The sequence below is a fragment of the Lissotriton vulgaris genome, chromosome 10, assembly GCF_964263255.1.
Source record: "Lissotriton vulgaris chromosome 10, aLisVul1.2, whole genome shotgun sequence".
In the NCBI taxonomy this organism is placed as follows: Eukaryota; Metazoa; Chordata; class Amphibia; order Caudata; family Salamandridae; genus Lissotriton; species Lissotriton vulgaris.
Window position 1 is genome coordinate 466,031,255 of NC_141698.1, and position 25,394 is coordinate 466,056,648.

General features: G+C 48.5%; 1 protein-coding gene across 2 annotated transcripts in view; it reads right to left on the reverse strand.

Moving 5' to 3' along the window:
- The window catches only part of GLYR1 (glyoxylate reductase 1 homolog), a 526,825-nt gene that overhangs the window by 379,696 nt on the left and 121,735 nt on the right, over positions 1 to 25,394 (reverse strand). For both annotated transcript variants that reach the window (XM_086941330.1, XM_086941329.1), the window contains exon 3: positions 17,537 to 17,616. In XM_086941330.1, coding sequence (XP_086797456.1) covers positions 17,537 to 17,616 — 80 coding nt within the window. The remainder of the gene's footprint in view (positions 1 to 17,536; positions 17,617 to 25,394) is intronic.

The window sequence follows — 25,394 nt, forward strand, 5'->3', positions numbered from 1 at the left end:
ATTTAAGAAATAAAACCCTTGAACTAAGATACACGGAGTCAGTGCTTTCTTTGATGGTCAAGATTGGTTTGGTAGCAAAATATATATATATATATATATATATATATATATATATATATATACATACACATATACATACACACACATACATATACATACACACACATACATACATAGGGAAGGTATATGTAGATTAAAGTTGTATTTTATAAACTCCTGCTTTCAAGTGCTGTACTTTAAATTAATTTGGTTTTAATTTTTGTAATTCAATAGTGAAGCAATTGTAGATACTTATGATAGAAGATTTACTTATTTATGCAGTCACGTAAGTACATGTTAAAACATAAAATAATGCAACTATAAGTAATATGTACATTTAAGCACAACTAATATCTTTATTTTTTTAAACAATTATTATACAAGTTTATACAAAGCAATATACATATTTAGGTACATATCTATAGTCCAAATAAATGCTTATATATAGAGGTTACCTCTAAATATAATACAGGGGTGGGGGAATCATATCGCCAGACACCCGAACCATGTTGTTTTTATCATCGGGCAAGAAGATTTAATGTCTATTTTTGTCCGACGGACAAGTAGACATTAAATCACGGAGATAAAACAGGCTGTGGGCACTCTGGGGCTCAGAGTTAATCATAAAAGCTTGCCGATAGCCTTTGGAGGCCTCTGGTTGGCTAGCAGCCCATGACTTCACTGGGCTCTAGCCAGTGATTGGCTGGAGAGTGAAACGTCACTCAGTCTCAGCAAGCCTTTGAACTTCGGGACCGCTGCGAGCGAGGCAATGATAGATTCAGGTAAAATAAGAACTATAGCGCCTGCCATAGCATTGCTAGAGTGTTAATTTGCTGACCTTGCGTGCAGATCGCTCTGAAATATTGAAATAGAACTTGTCTGCCTGCTGACGGACCGTGTCTGATGCGGAGTCAGTGTGGCTGCAGAAAGCGCGGGCTTTCATCGCTGCTAATTGCTAACTGCGCACGTTTGCATTGGTGTGCAGAGTGGATTAAAACTCCCTTTCACACCAGACGTGTGACACAGATTGGGCAATTTCCCTCACAAAAGGGCGATATCTTTCCCATTTGTGTGAGAAAATGCTCAATCGGCCAGTGCCTATTTGTCGGGCTTAATTTAGCCTAATGTGCGCATTTTCTTTTAAGCTGAAGCAGCGCCTCAGGAGAACTGTTCCCTTCAAAGTTCATTTCGGGTGGCATGGGCACAGCACATATCTTGCACCACATCAGTGCCAGGACCTTTGGACTAATCTGGATGCGGAGTTAAAAATACATGTAGTTTTGAAAAGCGAAAGTGAAATTTGGCGCCTCACTATGCTGGTGCTATAAAGCTCTTTGTGACCAGGATTAGAAGTCACGGTAGAAGTCCTTATTTTTGCTGATGATGGTCACAAAAGGCTCTCCAATTCCACCACCAAGGAGGCATCTCTAGGGGTGGTTGTGTTTTGGCTACAATCTGCTTTGTATGTACCGGCGCGATAAAGTGAGGCAGCGCTGCACTGAAGGGAGAAGTAGCTGTTTAAAAACCTCAGACATAGAAAGCGAAGGTGGAGGTGCAAGGAAAGGAAAGCGCATGCAGTGAAATCCTGTGATCGACTTTGGCATAAAGTTAACTGCGGGCGTGTGCTTATGTGGTACGGAAGGGTGCTGCCTAACTGAGTACAAGGAGCACTGTCACAGAGCCACACATCCTTTTACTTTGCAACTTCAGCCGCGCCGCGCTCGGAGCATAGCAGAAATGGTCTAAGGTGGGTGGCGGGGTCACAGGGAGGCACCAGATTTACCTCCAGCAGAAACTTTGTTTTTCATTCTGAAAACTAGAATGACCGCCTTTTTATTGCATTGGTGTCTGCCAGAATAATGTCCCCTCTGCAGGCTCTGCATAGTTCACATATCATTTAATATGATTTCTCGTGCAGCTGCAAATAAGTGCTATAGTTAGAAATAAATAAACGTGTCCAAGTTGTGTAATGTAACTGCCGCTCATGTACAGCGCTCCAAAACGTTCAGGTCGAGTTCCCGCTAATAAACTGCAAAAAATATATAATTCTTTGATTATGAATGCACACTGTCTCAAGGTCATATGCAAGGGTAGTCAAGTGTTAAAATAACTCAGTCTAGGATATTTAGAAACAAGTGAAATCGGGAGGTGGTGAGGAAGATATGAAGGGTACTACCATTAACCCCTTCGATGCTGATGACGAGCTCAGCTCGTCATCAGCCACGGGTGGCGTGTGCTGATGATGAGCTGAGCTCGTCATGTAACGCGGAAAATGAAAAAAGCCGCGTAGCGCAAAAATCGCCGCAGCAGCGATGCGGTTAAAGAAAAAGAGACAATGCTGATTTCACTTGGCAGCAGTACATCAAATCTGGTGTTGTTAGGTCTCGCGACCTATCAATGCGCGCACGCGCATTGAGCGGAGCGAGAATTCAAGTGCTCAAAATGCTCGTCAAACCAAGGGTTTTGTTTGTGCGGTTTCCTTTAAGTTCACGTGAATCACGTGACTAAACAAGCACGCGCATCAGCCTCCCTCCCTCACTCCTAATTGCATTTTTTCACGGCCGCACAGCACATCAAAGGGCTTCTCCCAGCGTGTGCTGTGCGGCTTCTCCTCCCCTAATTATTCATGGCTGGCCGGCCGTACTTTCAGTTTCCCGGCCGCTCATCTTCTCGCTTGTTTTTTATACGCCGCCTGCTCCTCCCTTATTCCTCCTTCTCCTGCCCGCACCTCCTTCCCTGCTGCTCCGTTCCGATTACACTGCTTAACTTTATTGGCGCACAACCACCAACACAGAAACGATTCAGAAAAGGGAGTGGTGATGAACAGAGTGTCTGAATTAAGCAGACCACTCTTACCCAGTCCAAAGATCAGGGCTTGATCCATCACCGTTATTTATCTCACTGCACCATCCCAGCTCAGAACCTGGCTATATGCAACTCAGTCTGTCCCTGGCCCAGTGCATCATGGGAACAGGGCAGACTAAACTACCAAGCCAATTCTTTACCAGAAAGGAGACAAGCTGCAGGGGACCGGTTTCTGGCATTTCAGCCTTCTTCTGCCCGGCTTGCATCACCACCCCCTTTTCTGAACCAACACAGAAAGGCATTCATTATTAGTGTCTCAAGGAAAAAAAGACATTGCAACAAAGGCAGACTATTTTTATTTGGTATCACATCTATCTTGCACTTTTTGTGCAATGTAGACTTCTACCCATTAATCGTCTAAAAGGCAGCATCTCATCAGATTATTCAAGAATGAAAGGGATGGGAGGAGCTACGCGGGCATCCAAGATGGTCGCGTGAGCAGAGAGCTCCCGAGACCCGCGCCGTCCTTCTTTATTTATCCTTTACCTATCCTGGTCATTTTGACGGGCTATTGCAGCGTTATCTCCACTGATGCTAACGATCCTTTTTTGGTCGAAAACGGACCCTGGGGACCATTTTTCTGACATCTGCAATTCTTTGGCCTGCCCACGGGCGCGACCGGGGACTCTGCTACCCACTGTGGCCGACCTGAAGTTGAACAACAACGGCTGACTGGCATCTGGCCCACCAGAGGTGTACTGCTTTCACTTTCGGTTTCCATCTCTTTGTTCTCGTCTCCTCCTACTCTCCCTTCGCCTGTTGCCCTCATAGCCTCCACTTCCCTCTGTAGGACTGGCACGGAGGTTGCGATACTCCCATTTCACTGGCACGTCGGAGTTTCGAGACTTTTCCTCCTTCTCGCTCCTTCTCCTGGCTATCCGGCCGCTATCGACTGTGAGATGGCAACCAAAGCGGAGGCCGAAAAACGTCGGAAGGCTGCGACCCGGGGGGGATCGGTCCAGTCCAACATGATCGAACGCTACACCCTGCCGCGAGGCTCCCCCGGGGTCACAAGCGTTGGTGCTGAAGGACCTCAAACAGACATGCTATCTTCGTCGGAGGTATCGCTCCAAGATCTTTTGACTGCCATTACTGGACTTAAGGCCGATATGAGTCAGCAATTCGAAGCCGTAGTGTCCAAAATAGACACAGTGGCTGTGGATGTAACGCTTATTCGTGCCGACTTAGCCAAAACGAATGAGCGGGTGAAGGCTCTGGATCTTAAAGCATCGAGTCTGGTGACGGACATGGCTGAGGCGCAATCTGAGATTGGTAATCTGCGTGCCTCGCACGATCTACTGCTCAAGCGGATGGAGGACTAACATACGCCTGGTCGGAGTGCCGGAATGTGATGGTGCTGTATCGACCGACCTGTTGGTCGAGGAACTTATTGTCGCTCAACTGGCTCCGGCGGGACTCAGCAAGTTCTTTGCCGTGGAGCGCGCCTATCGTTTTCCGGGAGGGCAGGTGAAGCCAGGGAACCAACCGAGGCCCATTATTGCGAGGCTTTTTCACTACCGGGACAGAGACGCTATCCTCCAGGCCGCCCGTAAGCACGGCCCTTTGAAGTATGACAATAACTCTGTTTCCATATATCCCGATTTCACGCCCCAAGTGCAGCGACAAAGATCGGGTTTCCTTGGAGTGAAGCGTCGCTTGAGAGATCGGGGACTGAAATACGCCATGCTGTTTCCGGCCCGGCTACGGGTCGAATTCCGAGAACGAGCCTACTTTTTCGATCAACCTGAACGAGCAGCTGACTGGTTGGACTCCTTGCCGGCAGATGACTTTGGATGCGGAGGCCCTGGTGGAGCGGAAGGTGGTGCAACGGCCCAGGAGTAATTGGGGCCCCAGAGGTTCTGATTGAGACTATGCAACGTATTGTGTAAATTAACTTTGTGCTTTATGTTATTGCCCGTGACGGTGCGGGAACGGGTGATTTCTCCCTTCCTCCTCGGGGGGTTCTTTGTGTAGAAATATGGGGCGACAGGCACACTGCAGTTGGGGGTGGCTTTTTAGTCAGCAGGGGTGCAGGGAGGGGGGTGTTGTAACGGGTTTTGGTTTTGGGGTTGGTTTCTGGGGACTTGGTTGTGTTTCGTTTAGTATGTTCTGTCTTGGTTTTCATGGTATTTCACATTTCGCAATGACTTTCAACTGTGGGCTCTGCTGGTGGGTGGGGGTGGAATGTCTTGGTCACAATGGGGGGGGGGGTGAAATGCGGGTTCTTTCTTGGAACGTAAACGGGTTGGGTGATAGGATTAAGCGGGGCATTGTATTGCAATTCTTGAGGCGCCACACCCCTGATGTTGTATTCCTTCAGGAGACCCACTTGATTGGAAATGCTTGTAAGGCCTTAGACCGCCGGGGTTATCGCCTTGTTGCACACGCTGGTTTCACTTCAGGTTCTCGGGGTGTGGGTATCATGGTGAAGTCTTCCCTTGCTCTTGCCATTGACGAGGTTATCCTTGATGACCGTGGGAGGTATGCCGCTGTTTCTGGGAGGTGGGAGGGTAAACAGATCGTGTTTGTTGTTGTCTATATTCCCCCGGGACTGCAGGCTACCACCTATGCTGATCTTGGCAGAACTCTCCTTGGACTCCCGGACGGCTTGTTGATCATGGGTGGGGACTTTAATTCTGTGATGTCCGGTGAATGTGATCGGTTTCCCCCTAGGGTATTGTTGCAATCCCAGTTGTGGCTCAGTGAGATGGCTGATACTTTTGGCCTGGTGGATGTCTGGCGCTCACTACACCCCACGCTCCAGCAATACACCTTTCACTCTGGTGCACATGGTAGCCTCTCCCGTATTGACTATTTTCTTATGTTAGCCTCCACTCTGTCCACTGTTCGGGAGATAAGACATCTTCCCCGGGGTATCTCGGACCACTCCCCCTTGCTGATTACGATTTCTGTGGGCGGTCTCCTTGGCAACAGGGTCCCCCCGATTCCGCCCTGGCATTTTCGAAACCCCCGGCTCCGCTCGGATTTGGTTAAGGCAATAGATTGCTACTTTTCCGAGAATGTGGGCTCGGTCACTTCCCCCATTGTTCTTTGGGAGGCCTCAAGACGGTTATTAGGGGCTCCGCCCTATCATTCATTGCCGCAGAGCGTAGGGTCAGGAGGGAGGCTGTTGTGGCTCTCGAAACCGAAATTACAGCGCTTGAAAGTGAGCTGGGTGGGAATGACACGCCTGCACTGTTACACACTTTGGAATTGAAGCAGGCAGACTATAAAGCCTGTGTCACAGATGCTGCTAAATTGATGCGGGCGAATCAACTAGGCCGACTGTATGACGTGGGTGACAAGGCTAGCAAGCTTCTTGCGTGGCTGGATAAGACTGAACGTGCGAATCGTGTTGTTCCTTCCATAGTTCGTGAATCTGGTGTGAGTGTTACTGATCCGGGTGAAATTGTTGACTGTTTTGTGGACCACTTTCGAACGGTTTACGCGCCTGTTAGCGATCGTGACGAGGCCGATTCCAGGCTGCTGCTTCGCGACATCGCCCTGCCCACTGTGCCGGATGAGGACTGCCTTGCACTGGAGGCCCCTTTTACTGTTGATGAGATTGCCCTCGCAATCCGATCCCTTCGCTCGGGAAAGGCGATGGGCCCTAATGGACTCCCCATTGAACTCTACAAACTTTGTCCCGACAAGATGGCCGCCCACCTGCGTCTCATGCCTCGAGGCGGTTGAGGCTGGATGCCTCCCCCTTGAGCAGCGCCTCGCTACCATAGTCGTCATTTATAAGGACGGCAAACCTCGTGACCACTGCTCCTCGTACCGCCCCATGTCCCTCCTCAACGCGGAACCCAAAATCCTTGCTAAGGTACTGGCCAATAGGTTGATTAAGGTTGTTTGCGACCTGATTCATCCGGATCAATCCGGTTTTATCCCCCATAGGAACACTGCCCTCAATCTGCGTAGACTCCACAGCGTTCTCGCGAGAGCTCCAATCCTTGACGAGCCGGCAGTGGTCGCTTCCCTGGACGCCACAATGGCATTTGACACTATCGAATGGCCCTACCTATGGGCGGTCCTCGCTAAATTCGGCTTTGGCCCTAATTTCATCGCATGGGTCAAGCTTCTTTACGAACGGCCACTTGCTCAGGTCGCGGTGAATGGTATGTGTTCGGACCCCTTCCCCTTAGGCCGTGGCACGCGTCAGGGCTGTCCGCTCTCCCCGCTCCTATTCGCATTGGCGCTCGAACCCCTTGCCGCATGGCTGAGGTGGGAACCTTCTATCAAAGGGATCCGATGGTCCCCAGACCTCGAGGATCGTGTCTCCTTGTACGCGGATGATATCCTCCTTTATCTCACTTCCCCTCAGAAGTCGCTCAACGTTCTTTTCGACGTTCTCACGTCCTTCGGTAAGAACTCGGGACTCGTCATTAACTGGACCAAGTCCTGTGTCTACGTCATAGCTGGTACGTTGCCGCCTCTCCCCCGCAGGTTTCCCATTCTGGTGGCTGCCGACGGTTTTAAGTATTTGGGGATCTATGTATCCATGACCTCCTCTGTCCGCTACGAGCGGAATTTGTACGCTCCGCTCCGTAGACTGAAGCAAGATGTTCGACGTTGGCGCGATTTGCCTCTATCTCCATTGGGCCGGGCGGCACTCTTTAAAATGATGTCGCTCCCCCGATTTCTCTACGCCCTGCAAAATTTCTTCGACCCAGTTCCGGCTCGCTATTTCCGTGAAGTCGAGAGTCTACAGCGACAACTTATTTGGGATGGCCGTGCTCGCATTTCCTTATCTAAACTTACGCTCTCCTGGTATGACGGGGGTATTGCTTTGCCGGATATTAGACGGTACTACTGGGCCTCACATCTGAGTGCCATCAACCATGCGACCTATGCTCCGGAGCCCGCTCCCGCCTTCGCCTTGGATAAACTGCTGTTACCTGGTGGCAATTTTAATAGGGCCCTGTATTCAAAGGCACCCTTCCGACTCCTTACGGGCCCGACGAAATGCGCAGTGCGGGCATGGAGAGATGCTACCGTGGCCACGGGCTGGGGTGGTAGGCTGACACGTAAGACGCCACTGTATGATTCGGAACGGTTAGGCAACCTGTGGAAGACGAAAGGGTTTGAGAAATGGGACATGATTGGGATCAGCACGGTGGAGGACCTGTGGGCACGGGGCGCGGTTAAGTCCTTTGAGTCCTTGAAACTGGAATACCGGCTCGATGATAGAGAGCACTTCCGGTACATGCAGGTGAGGCACGCCTTGTCCTCCGTCTTTCCACCTGGTTCCGATATACCGCAGTCCTCCCCCCTGGAAGATCGAGTCCTGGACGGTCACGTCCCGGATAGTACCATCTCCTTAATCTACAAGAAGCTTATTAACAACAGGGCTGACCAGCTTGAGAAGGTCCGGGCTGCCTGGACTGCTGACGGACTCGAATTAGACGACGAGGACTGGCAGTCAGCTGTGTCCTCCCCTAAGGAGGTGGCTATCCCGGCACGGCTCCGGTTCGTCCAGTTGAAGATCCTCCACCGTGTGTATCTGTCTGGGGTGCGTCTGGTGCGGATGGGTTTGGTTTCGGATGGACGATGCAGGCGTGGGTGTGGGATGGATGGTACCTTCCTTCATATACTGTGGGAATGCCCGATGATTGCAGCGTACTGGTCCAGAGTGCATGATGTTATGAGTCGTGTCACGGGGATCCCATTACTTCCCGAAGCACGTCGTTGTTTGTTGAATGTGTGGGAACCGTCTGATTGTAATGTTGCCCAGACACTTTGGGTTACACTGGGCAACATTGTAGCTAAGAGAGATATCGCGCAGCTCTGGGGCTCCCCTAGATTACCATTGCTAAGCTCCTGGAAAGAGAACATGGACTGGTCCATGTTCCGAGAGAAGACTGTGTATGAGGCACGAGGGCGTCCAGGGAAGTGGTCCAGAGTTTGGGCTCGGTGGAATACTTACCGCGGAGATATCTGTGCCCCTCCGCTTGACTATGAGGTCCCTTTACCCTCCTCTCCATGATTTACGTTCCTTCGCTATTTCTACTGCATGCTCTGTTTTCCCACACGTATCACCCCCCCCTTGCCAGCCTCCCTTCTCCCACATCACTTCCCCCCCCCACCCCCCCACCCCCAGCAACCCTTGCCACTATGATACCATGTGTTTGTGTGTTGGTGTTCTTTCGACAAAAACATAAAATTAAACCTCTTTTATCCTACTTGTATGATGTTATGCTCTCACTGACAATGTGGACTTGATGGATTGCTTCAGCAACGTACTGTCTCAGAATCTACTTTTCACTCAGCCTGTTTATGTCATAGCGGCCGGCCCTGCGGGGTTGTAGGCAGACGCTGTGTATTGTGCATTCGTAAATAAAGGTTTAAAAAAAAAAAAAAAAAAAAGAATGAAGAAAGGCAAGATCGGCGTCACTGGCTTGAAATTCAAACTGTAAATGCAGAAAGAATCAAAGGACCATATCTACCAAGCAAATCAAATTATTCAACAATACGGTCAATCCTAAATCCTTTCATTCGGTTGTAGTTCTACGTAAATCGCTGTCAAAATGTGTGCTGTGATATCGTCAGTCCAATGTGCTAAATTGACAGGCATATCTACAATCCGCCCACGCAGTACAAACACGAATTGTGTCCGACAATGGCACGGTGCCTTTGTGCAGAGCATTTTCCTGCAGCTTCCGAGAGGCCGAGAATACATCTGCAAGCTGCCCCCAATATAGAAGGCGTGTGCTGTGTACAGTAGGGACACTGTACTTATAAATAAACAAGCTCTTGCTGGCAGAGGCGTAGTCAGAATGAAACACACTTCACCGCATGAATATTTGGGGAGGACCCAATTAAATACAGTGTTTCAATTTGCAGGAGCAGTGGGAAACGCAGTGCCATCTCCATTTACCATCAAGTCAGATGTATTTGCAAAGCATTTCAAATGTATACGTTGTAGAAGGCCGAAATCAAAGACTTGAGAATAAGCGGCGGGAGGTAACAAATGTGAGCTTTTCAAGTGGTCATCCATCCCAAACAGCATGCGCAGGGCACACAAAGTCTAGAGGTGATCAGCATGGAATCTTCCCCCTGTCACACCACAAAATGCCAGCCAAGTAGTGAGGTCTAGAGGTCCCCTTCAGAAACTGCTGCATCGTCGCCCTGCCCTGGGACGGCTGCTGCACAGCACGTGTCCCTTCCTCACCGGGGTACGCCAGGTAACTATCCCCTCCTCCTCCAGACAGGCTCGTCGGGGAAAAGGGGCAGAAAAAACAAGCACTGGGTTGCCAATAGGTCTCACAGTAGGAAAGTTGGAGCTATTACAATTGCAAATAACAATGCCTTTTATTTTTGTTTTCATTTTAAAAACATAAAGGGCTTTGTCATTTACAAAACCAATAGCTCCAACTTTCCTACTGCGAGACCTATTGGCAACGCCAGTGCTTGTGTTAATTTGGTATGTGCTAGTTTATACACATGTCCATGAACACAAAACTAGACCATTCTGATTTGTGTGAAACACGGGAGCCGGGCCTCTATGAATAGCTCTGCAATGCACTTCAGTTCTGCCTCAAATAGCTCTGCAAATGCACGTTCACGTTATATTATTTAATCATAGTGTTGGATTCTTTTGGTCATTTTATCTATAGTTTTACTTGAAGCAGGTGGATATTATTTGTCTGTCCGTTATTTGTGATATGTCTGCAGGCTCTGGGATAGTCCAATATTCTGGATAGGTGTGGTTTGTTGGCGACAGATGTTCATTATTAGTGATCATGATCGAATATGCTACTTACCAGTATGCATCTGTTCTTGGCATGTAGGGCTGCTGACATTCATATCTGTGCATAGATCGCCGCCTAGTGTTGGGTCCGGATGATTGCACATTGTTGTCCTGGAAGAGTCTTCGAAGTATCACTAGATAGGTGGCTCCTCCCCTGGACTACAGTGCGCATGGGCATCGACTCCATCCTCAGATTGTTTTTAGCCATTGTGGCCAAGATGGAGTGAAACTCAGTGAATGATGACCATGCTAGAAGTATATGTGAATTCTGCAGCTGCTACAGGCGCCGGGGAGGAGGGCGGGCGATATGAATGTCAGCAGCCCTACATGCCAAGAACAGATGCATACTGGTAAGTAGCATATTCGGTTCGAGGCATGTGGGCTGCTGAATTCATATCTGTGCATATAATACATAGCAGACCCTCCATTAGCGGCGGCCGCCCGTGCCAGCTGCAGCCGTTTGGAAAAGTGTTTTGAGAACAGCCTGCCCTACAGCTGCTTGCTGTTTGGAGTGCACATCAACACAGTAATGCTTAGTAAATGTGTGTGTGGTAGACCATGTGGCTGCTCTACATATGTCTTCCAAAGGAATGTTTCCAAGGAATGCCATAGAGCCCCCCAACTTTCTGGTGGAGTGGGCTCTTGGTGGAATGGTAATGGTACGTTTTGCTTTCAGATAGCAGATCTGGATACATTTAACGATCCACCTAGCAATACCAGCCTTGGAAATAGGGTTACCTTTGTGGTGTGGTGCAAAGGTGACAAAGTTGCTTAGTTTTCCTGAAATCCTTGGTCCTATCGATGTAATACATCGGGGCCCTTTTGACGTCAAGGGTGTGGAGCATCCGCTCCGCCAATGACTCGGGATTTTGAAAGAAAACAGGTAACTCAATGGTCTGGTTGATATGGAATTGAGACACAACCTTGGGAAGAAATTTAGGGTTAGTGCGAAGCACTACCCTGTTGGAGTGAATTTGAATAAATGGCTCTTGGACAGTAAGGGCTTGTAATTCACTAACCCTCAGTAGCGATGTAATTGCTATGAGGAAAGCCACTTTCCACGTTAAGAACTGAATCTCGCAGGAATGCATTGGTTCAAAGGGAGGACCCATCAACCTGGGGAGGACCACTTTGAGGTTCCACTCCGGAGCTGGTGGAGTCCACGGAGGAATGACTCGTTTGAGTCCTTCCAGAAAAGCCTTAATGGCAGGCACCCTGAAGAGGGAGAGGTGCTGCCTATTCTGGAGATAAGCGGCCATTGCAGATAGATGAATGCGAATGGAAGCATATGCCAGATTAAATTTGTACAGATGGAAAAGGTAACAGATGATATTCTGAATAGAAGCATCTAGCGGGTTAATGTTGTGGTCTGCACAATAAATTACAAACCGCTTCCATTTCGCCGCATAGCATGCTCTGGTGGTGGGCTTCCTTGCCTCCCGAATGATGTCCATACAGTCAGAAGGCAAGTGCAGGTAGCCAAACTCTAGGACTTCAGGAGCCAGATCGCCAGGTTGAGCTGTTGCGGATCTGGATGCTGAATGTCGCAATGGCTCTGCGTCAGAAGGCTGGGTGTGAGACGTAGCCTTTGATGCGGTACCACGGACAGTTCTAGAAACGTGGTGTACCATGGATGGCGAGCCCACGTTGGAGCAACCAGGATGAGAGTCATCGAGTGCTGCCTGAGCTTGCGTGCCACCAGCGGTATCAGAGGTGCTGGGGGAAAAGAGTACGCAAATTTGCCTGACCAGTTCATCCATATTGCATTGCCCTGCGACTGTGGGTGTGGGAACCTGGTGGCGAAGCTTTGGCATTTTGCGTTCTCCCTTGTGGCGAAGAGGTCGATCTCTGGATGACCCCACCTTCGGGAGTACGGTTGGAGAACTGATGGATGTATCTCCCACTCGTGCATTTGGTGGCTGTGCCTGCTGAGCAGGTCCGCCATCTGATTGTCCTTGCCCGGGAGGTGCTCTACCATGAGGAAGATGTTCCTCTGAATGGCTCACTTCCACATGCTCTGAGCCAGATGAGACAACTGCGGAGAGTGTCCCTCCCTGCTTTTGAATGTAGTACATCGCCGTCATGTTGTCCGTCCGGATCAACACGACCTTGTTGCACAGATTTACTTTGAAGGCTTTCAGTGCCATGAAGATCGCCATCAGTTCCAGAACATTGATGTGCATCTTCCTCTGCTGTTGCGTCCATAGTCCCTGCATAGTGTAATGGAGTACATGCGCTCCCCATCCCTGGAGAGAAGCGTCCGTCGTCAGGATAATCTGTGGCACAGGCTCTTGGAACGGTCGGCCCTTGCAAAGGTTTCGTGGATTCCACCAATGCAGAGAGTTGTATGCCCGACCACTCACCAACACTAGGTCTTTCAACTGCTCGTGAGCCTGAGTCCACTGACGTGCTAAGCACTCCTGAAGCGGGCGCATATGTAGTCTCGCGTGTGGGACTATGGAAATGCAGGAGGCCATCATGCCTGTCAACTGCATGAACACTCTTGCTGGAAGTGAGTGTTGAGGCCTGAATTTTTGGATCAGCGATTGACTGCTGCTGACTCTCACTGAATTCGGCTGTGCTGTGGCCGCCAGAGTGTTTATGGTCGCACCCAGATACTGCCGTATGTGGGCGGGCTGGAGGTGGGATTTTGGATAATTCAGTGAGAATCCCAGATCGTGCAGGAGGTGAATGGTGTGGGACATGTGGGCGGCACACTGCTGGGCTGACTTCGCTTGGATAAGCCAGTCGTCCAGATAGGGGTAGACGTGGATGTTTCGTCTCCTGAGATGTGCCGCCACTGTCGCCAGGCACTTTGTGAACACCCTGGGTGCCGTGGTGACACCGAAAGGCAAAACCTTGAATTGGTAGTGCTGGTTTTGGATGGTGAACCTGAGGTATTTCCTGTGTGAAGGGTGCAATGGAATATGAAAGTACGCATCCTTTAGGTCTAAAGTTGCGAGAAAATCCCCCTGCCTGAGCAACGGGAGCACTTGCTGCAGGGTCATCATATGGAAGTGCTCCGACAGGATGTAATGGTTGAGTGGCCTGAGGTCCAGGATGGGCCTGAGGGACCCGTCCTTCTTTGGTATCAGGAAGTACAGGGAGTAGACCCCTGTGCCTCTCTCTTGCATAGGTACGAGCTCTATTGACTGCGACCTCCTGCTGCAATAAGTGCAAGTGCTCGTCCGACATAGGACGGTGCCTTGGGGGCATGTTGGGTGGAGTGGACGTTAACTCCAGACAATAACCGTATTGGATAAGTTTTCTGACCCACCTGTCCGTGGTGATGGACTTCCAGACGGGCAGGAACTGCTGGAGTCTCCCCCCCGACTGGTGTTGTGTGGTCGGGGGCAGTGACAAGGCGTCACTGTTTGCTGGTGGTAGAGGACCTGGAGCTGTTGTTGCCACGTCCTCTGCCCTTGGCACTGTTGCCGCGATATCCACCTCGACTCTTGTTGGCATAAGTAGTCTGGGTTTTGCCCTTGTAGTATTGCGTGGATTGGGAAAGCTGACCCCTTGAGACGCCTCTAGTGTTGGAGCGACGAAAGGACCCATCCCGAAACTGCTGGGACTGCAAGGCACCCATGGATTTTGCAGTGTCAGTGTCCTTTTTCATTTTTTCTAGGGTGGTGTCAACCTCTGGTCCAAACAGGTGATCTGGGTTAACCGTTTGGTTCAGGATGGTGGTTTGGATGTCTGGCTTAAATCCAGAGATTCTCAGCCAGGCATGTCTCCGAAGCATAACACTGGTGTTTATAGCTCTGGCAGCGGTGTCGGCTGCGTCCAGAGCGCACTTAATGGAAGCGTTGGATATTAGCTTCCCTTCTTGAATTAGCATCTCAGCCCCCTCTTTGTATTGATCAGGCAGGTGTTGCAACAGGGTCTCTAGTGTATCGTAGTGCGCCCTGTCATAGCGCGCTAGAAGCGCCTGTGTGTTAGAGATGCGCCATATGTTGGCTGCCTGTGCTGCTACCCTCTTCCCCGAAGCCTCAAAGACCTTGGATTCTTTGTCTGGGGGAGGAGCATCGCCCGTAGTCTGAGAATTGGCCCTCTTCCGGGCATTCGAGACGACAAGGGAGTCCAGAGGCAACTATCCTTTAATGTAGGTAGGATCAGTAGGTGCCGCCCTGTATTTTTTGTCAATCCTAGGGTTTATCACCCTCGCCCTGGTAGGTTCCTTAAAGATCTCAGCAGCATGCTTTAAAACACCTTTTAGCATAGGCAGAGTTTTCACAGTCTTTTCCGATACTGAAAAAGTGTCAAAGAGGAAATCCACATCCACAGGGTCAGCATGCAGCTGGACATTGTGATTGTTAGCAGCCCGTTCAATGAGGGCATTGAAAGCAGCAGTGTCTTCAGTAGGTGAAGTCTTAGCAGAAAAGAGTTGAGGGTCTTGTCCTGAATGAGGATCCCCAGGGTCACCACCAGCTGCCCAGGGCTCAGTTGTATCCTCAGGGTCTGTATAGACTAGATAACTATTCATCCTCCTCATCACCATCACCAGCGTCCACATCGGAGTAAGTGGGCGACACATCATGAGTCTGTGGTGAAAGGGGTTCCACCAAGACAGGAGAACAAGCAGAGTCCTTCTTTTTGAGAGGGATCTTGTAAGACTCCAGATGGGGTTCTGGGGTGATTTTCCGCTTCAGAAGGGAAAGCCTGCCCGTTTCGGCGTCGATGAAGTGTTCTTGACGCTCATCCTCCGAAGGTTGTCGAGGTCGCGGGCCGTGGACCACCGACGACGCCTTCGGCGCCGAGGAGACCTTCTCGGGCACGCCGGCCACTGCCTTAGGAGCGAAAGCCTTCGGCGCCGTCTTAGGCGGCAAGGTAAAGAGGATCGGCGTGGACGCCTTAACCGGTTTTTCCATAGGCTTCGCAGGCGGAGGGTCCTTCGGCTCGACCGTCGCGTTGCCGTCCCTGATGCGCTGCAGGGAGTCCGTGACCTTTTTGGTGAACGCGGCGGATGGACGCGCCGGTTCAGCGGAGTCCTTTGAGGCCACCTTCGGAGTCGACTCTCGGGGCGAAGCACCCTTGGCCTTGTCGTGTGGACGCGGGGCAGAGAGGACCTTCGGGTCATCGGGTCGCTTCTTCGGGTCGCCGAGAGTTTTCTTCGGGTCGTCGACAGCCTTCTTCGGATCGACAAGGCCCTTGCCGGCGTCGACCGTCCTCGGAGCCGACGCGCCAGTATCGACCACCTTCATCTTAGTCTTCGGCGCGGCAGACTTTGTCTCGGCGTCCTTGACTTGGCCTTTCGGCTCGACAGCCATCTTCGGCGCAGAGGCCTCAGAAGTTTTCGATCCGACTAATGCGATGCGCACTTTCGGTTTCGATACTTGCACCTGCGCAGTATCTGGCGTCGAGCCCGTAGGTTTCACTTTCGGTTTCGTTTTGACCGGGAGTGGCTCGGTAACAATGTCCGTGGCCGGGCCCGAAGGCGGGGCCGTGGAACCCATATCGAGGTCTTGGGTAAGGCTCGAAGGCGATCCCTCGACCTGGGCCTTGTAGATAGGCACAGCCCCAGAGTCAGTTTGAGGGAGCTCCTCGTCCGAGCTATCCTCCATGGCCTGAGGGCACCGTCGTCGTCTCCTACCTCCTCGACGACTTCTTCGCTTTCGAACACCTCAGCATCGTAGTCTTCTTCGACGTCCGACGCGGGGTTCGATTCCGAAACGTCCTGGATATATTCTTCCTCGACATCCCCAGCATCGAAAATGTCCGTAGGCGCCGGAGCAGATTGCTGGGCCTCCAGGTGCGTAGCTCGTCGGAGCTGGAGTGTCTTCTTGGACCTGAATCGTGAACAGGCCATACACTTGGCCTCACCGTGTTCCGGCGACAGACACTTGTTGTACACCGGGTGGACGTCGATGTGCGGGTACTTCGAGTTACAGACCGGACATCTCTTGAATGGACTTCGGTCCATGATGGATGGGCGATAAGTCAGGAGCGTCGACTAGGCCTTCCGCGCCGAGAGCACGCGGAATTAAAAAACCTGCTCGGAGCCGAGCTAGAAGAAGTGAAGCCGAACGCAAGACAATACCGACGTATAGACTAAAGACCTTTTGGTCTCAAGAAAGTTTTTCTATCGATTCCGACAAGAGGGAATTAAAGACATCCGAACCCAATGGCGGAAAAAAACAATCTGAGGATGGAGTCGATGCCCATGCGCACTGAAGTCCAGGGGAGGAGCCACCTATCTCGTGATACTTCGAAGACTCTTCCAGGACAACAATGTGCAATCATCCGGACCCAACACTAGGCGGCGATCTATGCACAGATATGAATTCAGCAGCCCATATGCCTCAAACTTATTTTTTAAGCAGTAAGTACTGGTTGCAATTAGTTGTGCATTACTTGTGACATTGTGCAACATCCTTCTTGAGTGCAGAGTTTATTTACAGTAGTTATCTGCTATTTGTGATGTTGCAGAATTCTTGACGGTCCGGAACTATTTACATACTCCTTGCTTGATACATTAAAAACATGGCTTCCATGCTTAAATTGTGTGATCTTAGGCAAATATTTTATTTCACCAAAGCTAACTTTTTCTTCATAATTAAGGCTTCCAGTTTTCCGTTTAACAAATTTTTACAGATCAATACAGACAGAAAACCATTTATTTTCTCATCTGTGTTTATTTTTAAATGTGGCTAAAAACGGAAATTGGATTAATGTTTCTCTGTCAGCTGGAGCCCTTATGTTTGATGTGGGATGGGAGTAGGTGGGACGGGATTAGGTGGGACAAGTGGATTTTACAGGACATGTAGATCTCAGAGACATTTTGTCCCTTGGACAACTAGATTTAGAAAATTCCACACCCCTGTATACAACACAAAGTGTGAAAACGGAAGTTACTAGAAATATCAGGTAAATACTTACTGATCTTCTGTTCCAAAAAACTTCACAAAAAAGCTTTTTTTCCCTTGCGGTTTCTTCAAATCTTTGGGAGGTGTGACAATCTACAAAGTATAAGAGATCAGTGGTTATATATTTGCAAAAAAAGAAGTTTGCGATAACTTAAATCAAAAACTGGTTAATTCAACATCACTTAATGCTGACCCCAGGTATCCCAAATTTTAACAGTACAACACACAATCTGCAGCATCTCATCCGTGCCTAGGAATGATTAAAGTGGGGTCAGGGGGAGTACACATACATCTCCTACCACCTCCCCCTTACCAAAGTGTATCTGGTGGACAAGATTGGTGCCTTTGTGATTCCCAAGTTTTTCTTGATAAACGTAATGTAATTTTATATAATCGGAACGAAAGAAGATCTGTTAGCTTGGTTTCAGCACAGAAAATGATTGCACGACACTACTGATATGAAGATCCTGAAAGAAGTGATCAAGTTGCTGAAAGAAACTACTCAATATAGGACTGGAAGGCCGGAGAATACAGAATGATACTCATGTAGAAATAATGCGGATTTCTGAGAGCACCAGAAAGAGCAGAAGAACAGTCTTTTAAACCATTTGGTGAATAATGGATTCTCCACGTTCTGCAGCTCAAAGGGCCCTTTACATTATTTTCAGTGGTAACAGTGTTCACTAGCCAAAGAAGAAGAGAACTAACAGCTTCGAAACTTAATTGTACAGAGATGTCATTATGTAGGCCACAAGTTCTAAGCGTCCTGTAAGTCCTGATATTAAAAATGCTATCTTCGGGGAGGAGGAGCCAAGATGGCCACCGGAGCGGACGTGTAAGCTCTCGGCTCCGCCGGCCCTTGAATCCTGCGCCGTCATCCTGCCTAAAATCCTGATGCAAATCCCCTTCGGGATGTGCGGTGAAGTGCGCTGACTTGGCCAGCGCTCCTCCGGATCCTCTGCCTGCCTGGTGTCCGAAAATATCCTGCTTTTGCCTGCCGGCCCTGGACCCCAGCTTGTGTGCTGTGCACCGCCGGACCTCCGAGGCTTTGTTCTGCCCGGGCTGCTCGCTTGGAGCCGGGGAGGGGGGACGCTGCCACGGCTCGTGCGGCAGCTTGTCCTGCACAGCCTGCCGAGGCTTCATCGCGCATTGGAATTGCAGCGCGATCACTTGGAACGGTCGCGTTGGGTAACACGCTCCTTCGTGAAGCTGACGGTGGGCTGCCTTTACTCCATCGCTGCTCCTGCCTGGCACCGGCGAGCTCCCCCCGCCCCCACCGACCTGATTGACGACCACTGCTGATACGGTCCCGCACGGACCTTGGCTGGCGGCGAGACGGACCGGAGCCGTGAGTTCTCATCGATTATCGGCGGTGCCTCCGGGGACCCCCCACCCCCCCCCCGATTTAGCGCTATATCGTGGACAAGATGGCGACGCCTGTCCCCCTGTATCGTGAGGAAGATGGCCCGTCCTCGCTTGGTGACCGCGAGTCCATGGACACACAGGGGGTCAGGTCGCGTTCACCCTCCTCCGACCTGAAATTCAGGGAACAGCAGCCTGCGTGTTCACTTAGGGATGTTCTGGCCACTCTGTGTGACCTGAGATCGGCGCTAGAACGTGGATATGCCACTCTGGGCGTGCAGCTTGACACCATTGTGTCCGACTTGAGGCGGGAGTGGAAGATCTGTCCCCCACAACGACCGGACCCCCCCGTATGGTTGGCTGACTGGGATACAGTGTCCTCGAGGGTTCGTACTAATGTTGCTACTGTTTCTACTAAAACTTGCAGCACGTCGAAGCCACCGGTCGGACCGGCTGACGATACTTTGTTTCCCTCCCGCCCTGTGTCTGACATTCAGCCTTGCCTGGTATCGCTACTGTACCGGGCGCTAAGAACGTGGCCTCACGCCCATTTGCCTGCTTTGCCTTTGAGACTTCCACCCTTTCCAATGTGGATCTTTTATCAACTAAATGTGTCGGAGTGTCTCTCGGCTGGGGACAGTGGACTTCCTGGAGGCTGGCGACGTCCATCTTGCGTTTGTGTCCCTCCCCCTTTCCCAGTGGAGCCATCTTGTTCCTTTGTTTTTGTGGATGTCAGCTTCTCAGGGGGGGTGGGAGTAGGGGGCCATCCGCGTTCGGGCCAGGGCTAGGCTACCCCCTTGGGGGACTTGATGTATCGGCGGGTGGGGACTGGAGTGGGACTGCTTATTGCTTGACTTGTATGCCTATTTGAAGTGCTTCACCCCAGCCACAGTACTGTTTGCTATTCTGATTGTAATGATGAGACTTGGGGTGGCAGAGATTGGTGGGGCTGGCGGAGACCGAGAGTACGTGGGACTGACCTCTTCCCGACTTGCTTTCTCTTCGGGTGTTATAGATTAGAGTGCTCTTCTCCCACTCCTTATATACAGATGTTATAATTTTTCCCTTGTCTCTCCTCTGTGTGGGGAAATGTGTGGACCACCCGCAGACTACACACTGAATCTTCCGGCTGGCTGGGTACTATTAGGTAGCGCTTAGCTCTCGCTCTTGACGCCTCCTTAGCGATACTGCATTATGGTTCACGGCACGATCGAAGCCTCCCTTGACTATCCTGATATCTGGCGAGCCGTCGGCTCTGTTAATTCTCTGGGGTGTTTGACCTGCCGATAACGACTATTGGGACGGGGGGTTGCCGGTAACGGGTGGCGTCCATTTTAACTCGTTGCTTTCCTTTGTCCGGGACGGCCATCTTAGTTGCCGGCTGCCCCCGGCTTCACATTGTTGCACCTCTGATGGTTTCTTCTTGCACGACCGCAGTATTAATATCCTCTTGCTGGTCTTCGTTGTTGGGGCCTTGGTCCTGGGTGGCACGGGGTCTGGAGGTGGGCTATTTGTTTATATCTGTTGTGAGGTCTTTTATTTTTGGAGCTCCGTTTGGGGTATTAACCATTGTTTGACTCGCTAGTTTAGCGAGCTTGATAATTGTTGGCTCCTCCCCACCTTTTTCATTATTGGGGGGTTTTAGACTAGTTTGTACACTTGTCTTCCTCCCTATATGTCGAGTGAGACGCTTTTCCTTTCTGCTGTTCTTCTGATCTTGGCTTTTACTTTCTCTTTTTCCTTTTTCTCTTTTCTCTTTCTCACTACATTTCGGGTTTATGGGGCGACAGACACTCTGCTGGGGGGGGGTATGCCATAGCCTCTGCATGTGTGTAGGGTGGGGGGGTACGTTTTAGTTTCGTTGATTTCTATGGTATCTATTTATGTCCTTTTTATAATTTTTTCTTTTCTTGTTCTGGGTCTGTCATGAGGGTTCTAAGGAGCGGGTAGCGCTGTGGGCGGTATGTCGATGTGGACTGATGCTTCTGTTGTTGGGACTTGTGCCGCCAAACTGTTGGGTGTTTTCATTATTACCATGTTTATTGCTGCCTGTATGTACTGTAAGCGGACTGTATGGACTCAGTTCTCCTTGATTTAATTTTTTCGCTTTATGTTTAAAAACTTTTAAAATTAACCTTCACTGCTCCTCCTCCTTGGCGGCATGATTCAATATTGTGTAATTGTTGTTATTTGTTGCTGCACTGCCTGATACCGCTGGGGGGGCCTAAATTCTTTGCTTTCGTGCTCAATTGTTTCGTGGCCGGCCGGACGGTTGTAGGCCCGTATTTGTCCTTCTTTTTCATGCACAATAAAGGTTTTCAAAAAATTAAAAAAAAAAAAAAAAAAACCTATCTTCTTTCAAGGTTTCATGCAGAATCTTCATAGAACATTGGATGCTTTGATGAAACGTTGGAGAGACATAAATCAATGATGCTATCTGCCACTAAAATATGAAGGAAAATCCTGGCCTTCTAGATTATCAGATAGCATATGGGATGGGCTCTTAATGTGTAAATTTAAGTCCTCCGTTACTGGGCAAATATGCATGTGCTTAGTCTGGCAGACAGTACATGGTATATGTCGACCTGTCTGCAGCATTCGACTGCGTTTCCCACGCTAAACTCTAGTCCATACTAATAGCAATGGGGGTTGACTTGCAATTGGTGGATTTTCTGCGAGAACTATACGCCAATGCCTCTGCTAGGGTGAGGATCGGGGTAAAGGGTGAGCTGGCAGCGCCGTTTGGGGAAGAGCGAGGAGTCCGGCAAGGTTGTGTCCTGGCCCCCTTTCTTTTTACCCTTTATACCAATGGCTTGGAGCAGGCCATGTTGAAGGGGGGCCAAGATCTTCCTCACTTAAAAAACCGCCCGATTCCCGCTCTGCTCTATGCGGATGACGCTGTGATATTGGCCCGCACTCCTCGCGAACTCCAGAAGGCGTTGGATAGATGTTCCGAATTCATGGGAAAGCTGGACTTGCATATAAACATTAAAAAAAAAAACTTTGTAATGATTACTGGTCCAGGTAAAAAAGTGGTAAAGGATATCTATCTTTATAATAAGAAACTCGCAACCACAGACCAATACCCATATTTGGGTATTGTTATAGATCAGAGATTAAACTGGAAACCTGCAATTGAGGCCAGAAAACTTCACCTCATGAGAGCAGTAGCGGCCCTTATAAATTTTTCACAAAGGTTAGGAAAAAGGCCGCCTGTGGAATTGTTAAAGATATATAGAGCCAAATGTCAGTTAATAGTCCTGTACGGGATATGGGGGTATGCAAACACTAGTGCTTTACAAGTGGTGAGAATGTCTTTTTAAGATTTCTTTTAATGATACCAAAGAGCGGGTCCACTTATACATGTCATATGAAATTGGGGATCCCCCATTTGTCAGACCTAGCCAGAATTCAACCACTTCTCCTCTGGCATCTGATTTGGTCATCAGAGAAGAATTTGTTTACACAGCAAATAATTGCAGATAGTATGTCCCTGGATAACTCACATAAAATTGGATGGCTGTCCTATATTAAAAACTTTTTAGATGATCTAGGATTAGGAAAACATTACTCAGTTCCATCTTTGATCCAGGAAATACCTAGGAAGACACTAAAAGAGATCTCTCTTATACATTTGGAGGAACTACGAATGTCGAAGGAAGCTATTCAAACTTCTGTTCAACATTCCATGGCAGTTCAAGTTACTTTTCAATTTAGCCATACCTGACCCATGATTTTACAGTTTTTTAGAGATTTCTCCTGACTAGGTTCAGGCTTAATCTCTTACATCGTCTGGTTGCCTTTCCAACAAGAATTAATTGGGATCGAATACTACCACTTTGTCCGTGTGACGAGATCTCCATTCAGGCAACCATTCATACATTTTTTTTCTGTAAATATTACAATGAGCATAGAAAGATCTGGTTGATTCCCCTTCTAAAACTAATGGGCATCAGAACTTGTCGTCCAGCCCTGTTATCTTTGCAGTTTTTAGAGCTGGAATGGATTTCGAAGTACATATTTAAATTCCTGAAATGCATTATTAGACATCGACTTAATCTGTAACTGGCGGCTCTGACGAAATGAATTTTTATTAAAGGTGAGGAGTCTATCACCGCCCTTTTGATAATTACAATGTATTGATTGTATAGTTTCTTTTTTAAATGATTTTAATCTGTAAATTGCTTCTATGGTTTTTACACATGACAAAAAACGACGAATAAAGAACTATAGGGATTGATTGAAGTCCTCAGTAGCCTCAAGAATAGGGAAGACGGTCAAGGGGGAACAATTGGGACAACAAATTAACTTGTACAGAAACAATGTTGGCAGACATGGAGATTACATAGAGTTAGAAAAGGGTGAAACTGTCAGATGCAAGTAAAGCTCAATCCAGACTGACCCAAACCATCTGACATGCAAGTCCTGAACTACACACTGTAGTAGGTTTGGAGACAGGAGAAGTCAAGTAAGGGAGATTAAATCAATCACAATGTTACTATTGCTCTAAGACCAACTATGAGTCTCTGTACTAAACTGGTTTCCTCTACATGCCCCAAAGAACAATGCCTAGTTTTATGTGGGTGATAATCTACGTTTAGAATTATATGGTTGGTATACAGGAGCAATGTGAATTGGGGAAATAGGTAGTTTTAAGCCTGTAGTGTTGGTGTGCAGGAGGTGGAGTCGGGCAGGCAGTTTTGCATTTTCGAAGCATGCGGATAGGTAGTAATGTTACAATATGATGCAGATAGAACATTGTTTTACTAAGTGTGCCTTAATGTAGGGAGGAAGCAGTTTCAAATGAATTGAAATCTGTGAACAGGTCTTGGCTAAACTTCAATTCCTAATTTTGAAAGTAAATAGGATATGAAATAAGGTTGAGCTTGGATTAGTGTCTAATTAAATTTTTGGGATAGATATGGGATGCACATTCATGCAAGAAACCTATTGCGCTTAGTGAGGCTGGGTGCCTTTGGTAGAGTACGGTTTATGATTCCCGTAACTCAAGATTAGTTCTTTACAGTGGAGGAAGTTTCAGAGGCTATTTCGCAGTTGAAAAGTGGGAAGTTACCTGGTCCCAATGGCTTTCCACTGGAATTTTTAAATATCTCTCTAGTAAATTGGCAGATCCTTACTGTTATTGAATGAGAGAGCTAAACCGGAGGACATTTTAACATATGATCGGGTATTGGGCCCTTGGCCCAACAGAATCTTTAGCCAGGAAAGAAGCTACACACATATTTGGCGACAATAACTTGGGCCAGGAGGTGCTACCATTTTCTGTTTTTATTTGGAAATAAAAGTTGTGTATGTTCTACTTATGTAGAAGTTCAGCCCTGTTGCTAAATCGAATGGGTTACACAGTATTCTCCACCCTCTACCTGATTGATTAGGCCAGACTGCCTATCTTCGCTACCAAGACAGAGCCTTCTGGTAAAGGGAATGGCAATGTGAGTGGATTAGTATTGTCACATTGGGACACTAGTATTTAACTAGAATTATCTCACAAGCTATTGCCAGCTCTGAGAATATTTAACTTTGGCAAATTCCCTATGAAAACATGCCTGAGAATATATACATTATGATATTAATTTTTGCTTCTTTTCTACATTGTATAAATTCACCAAGTATGACAGACGAATGGTCTGATTTCCCGAAAATCTATCCACTACTGAAGTCTCAAAAACATTACAATCTGGGCTGAATAACATGAATGTTTTTTTTCTGGCTCACATGGAATTGTGTCAAAGCTTCTTGAACGAATACAGGTGGTATAAAAAAAATAACCTTATGGAAGGCACCATGAGGATCAGAACACACTGGTGTTCTCCAATCAATCTAGCAGAGGTTATTACTGCTCGCTTATATAGTACTCTATGTAGCAAGCATCTCTACTCAGGAGCTAGAATAGACAGGAGCACAGAAAAGAGGTCTAAAAGTAAGTTTATGGAAATACTGACTTGTAAAGGTGTCTGTCCAAGTAAGTTTAAAGAACAAGAACATGTTAAGATTAGTTTTTAAATATGCAAGTGATACTGCTTTTCTGATCGAGCCTGGCAGAGAATATAATTTATTGATTTACAGATTGCAAAAGATTTTCTCCACTACTGTTAAAAGCAGGAAGGGAGAAGGCCTAGGTAGACCTTTGTTGTACCCTTGCTTCCTTGTATTCAGCTATAACAATAGGTGGTCATTCAGGATGGAGGGGGCTATATAGTGACTTCAATATTTAATAGGTACAGGCCCTTGGAAATGATCCAATAACTCCACTTTCAGCCAGAGTACGGAATATGCTACTTACCAGTATGCATCTGTTCTTGGCATGCAGGGCTGCTGACATTCATATCTGTGCATAGATCGCCGCCTAGTGTTGGGTCCGGATGATTGCACATTGTTGTCCTGGAAGAGTCTTCGAAGTATCACGAGATAGGTGGCTCCTCCCCTGGACTACAGTGCGCATGGGCATCCTCTCCATCCTCAGATTGTTTTTCGCCATTGTGGCAGAG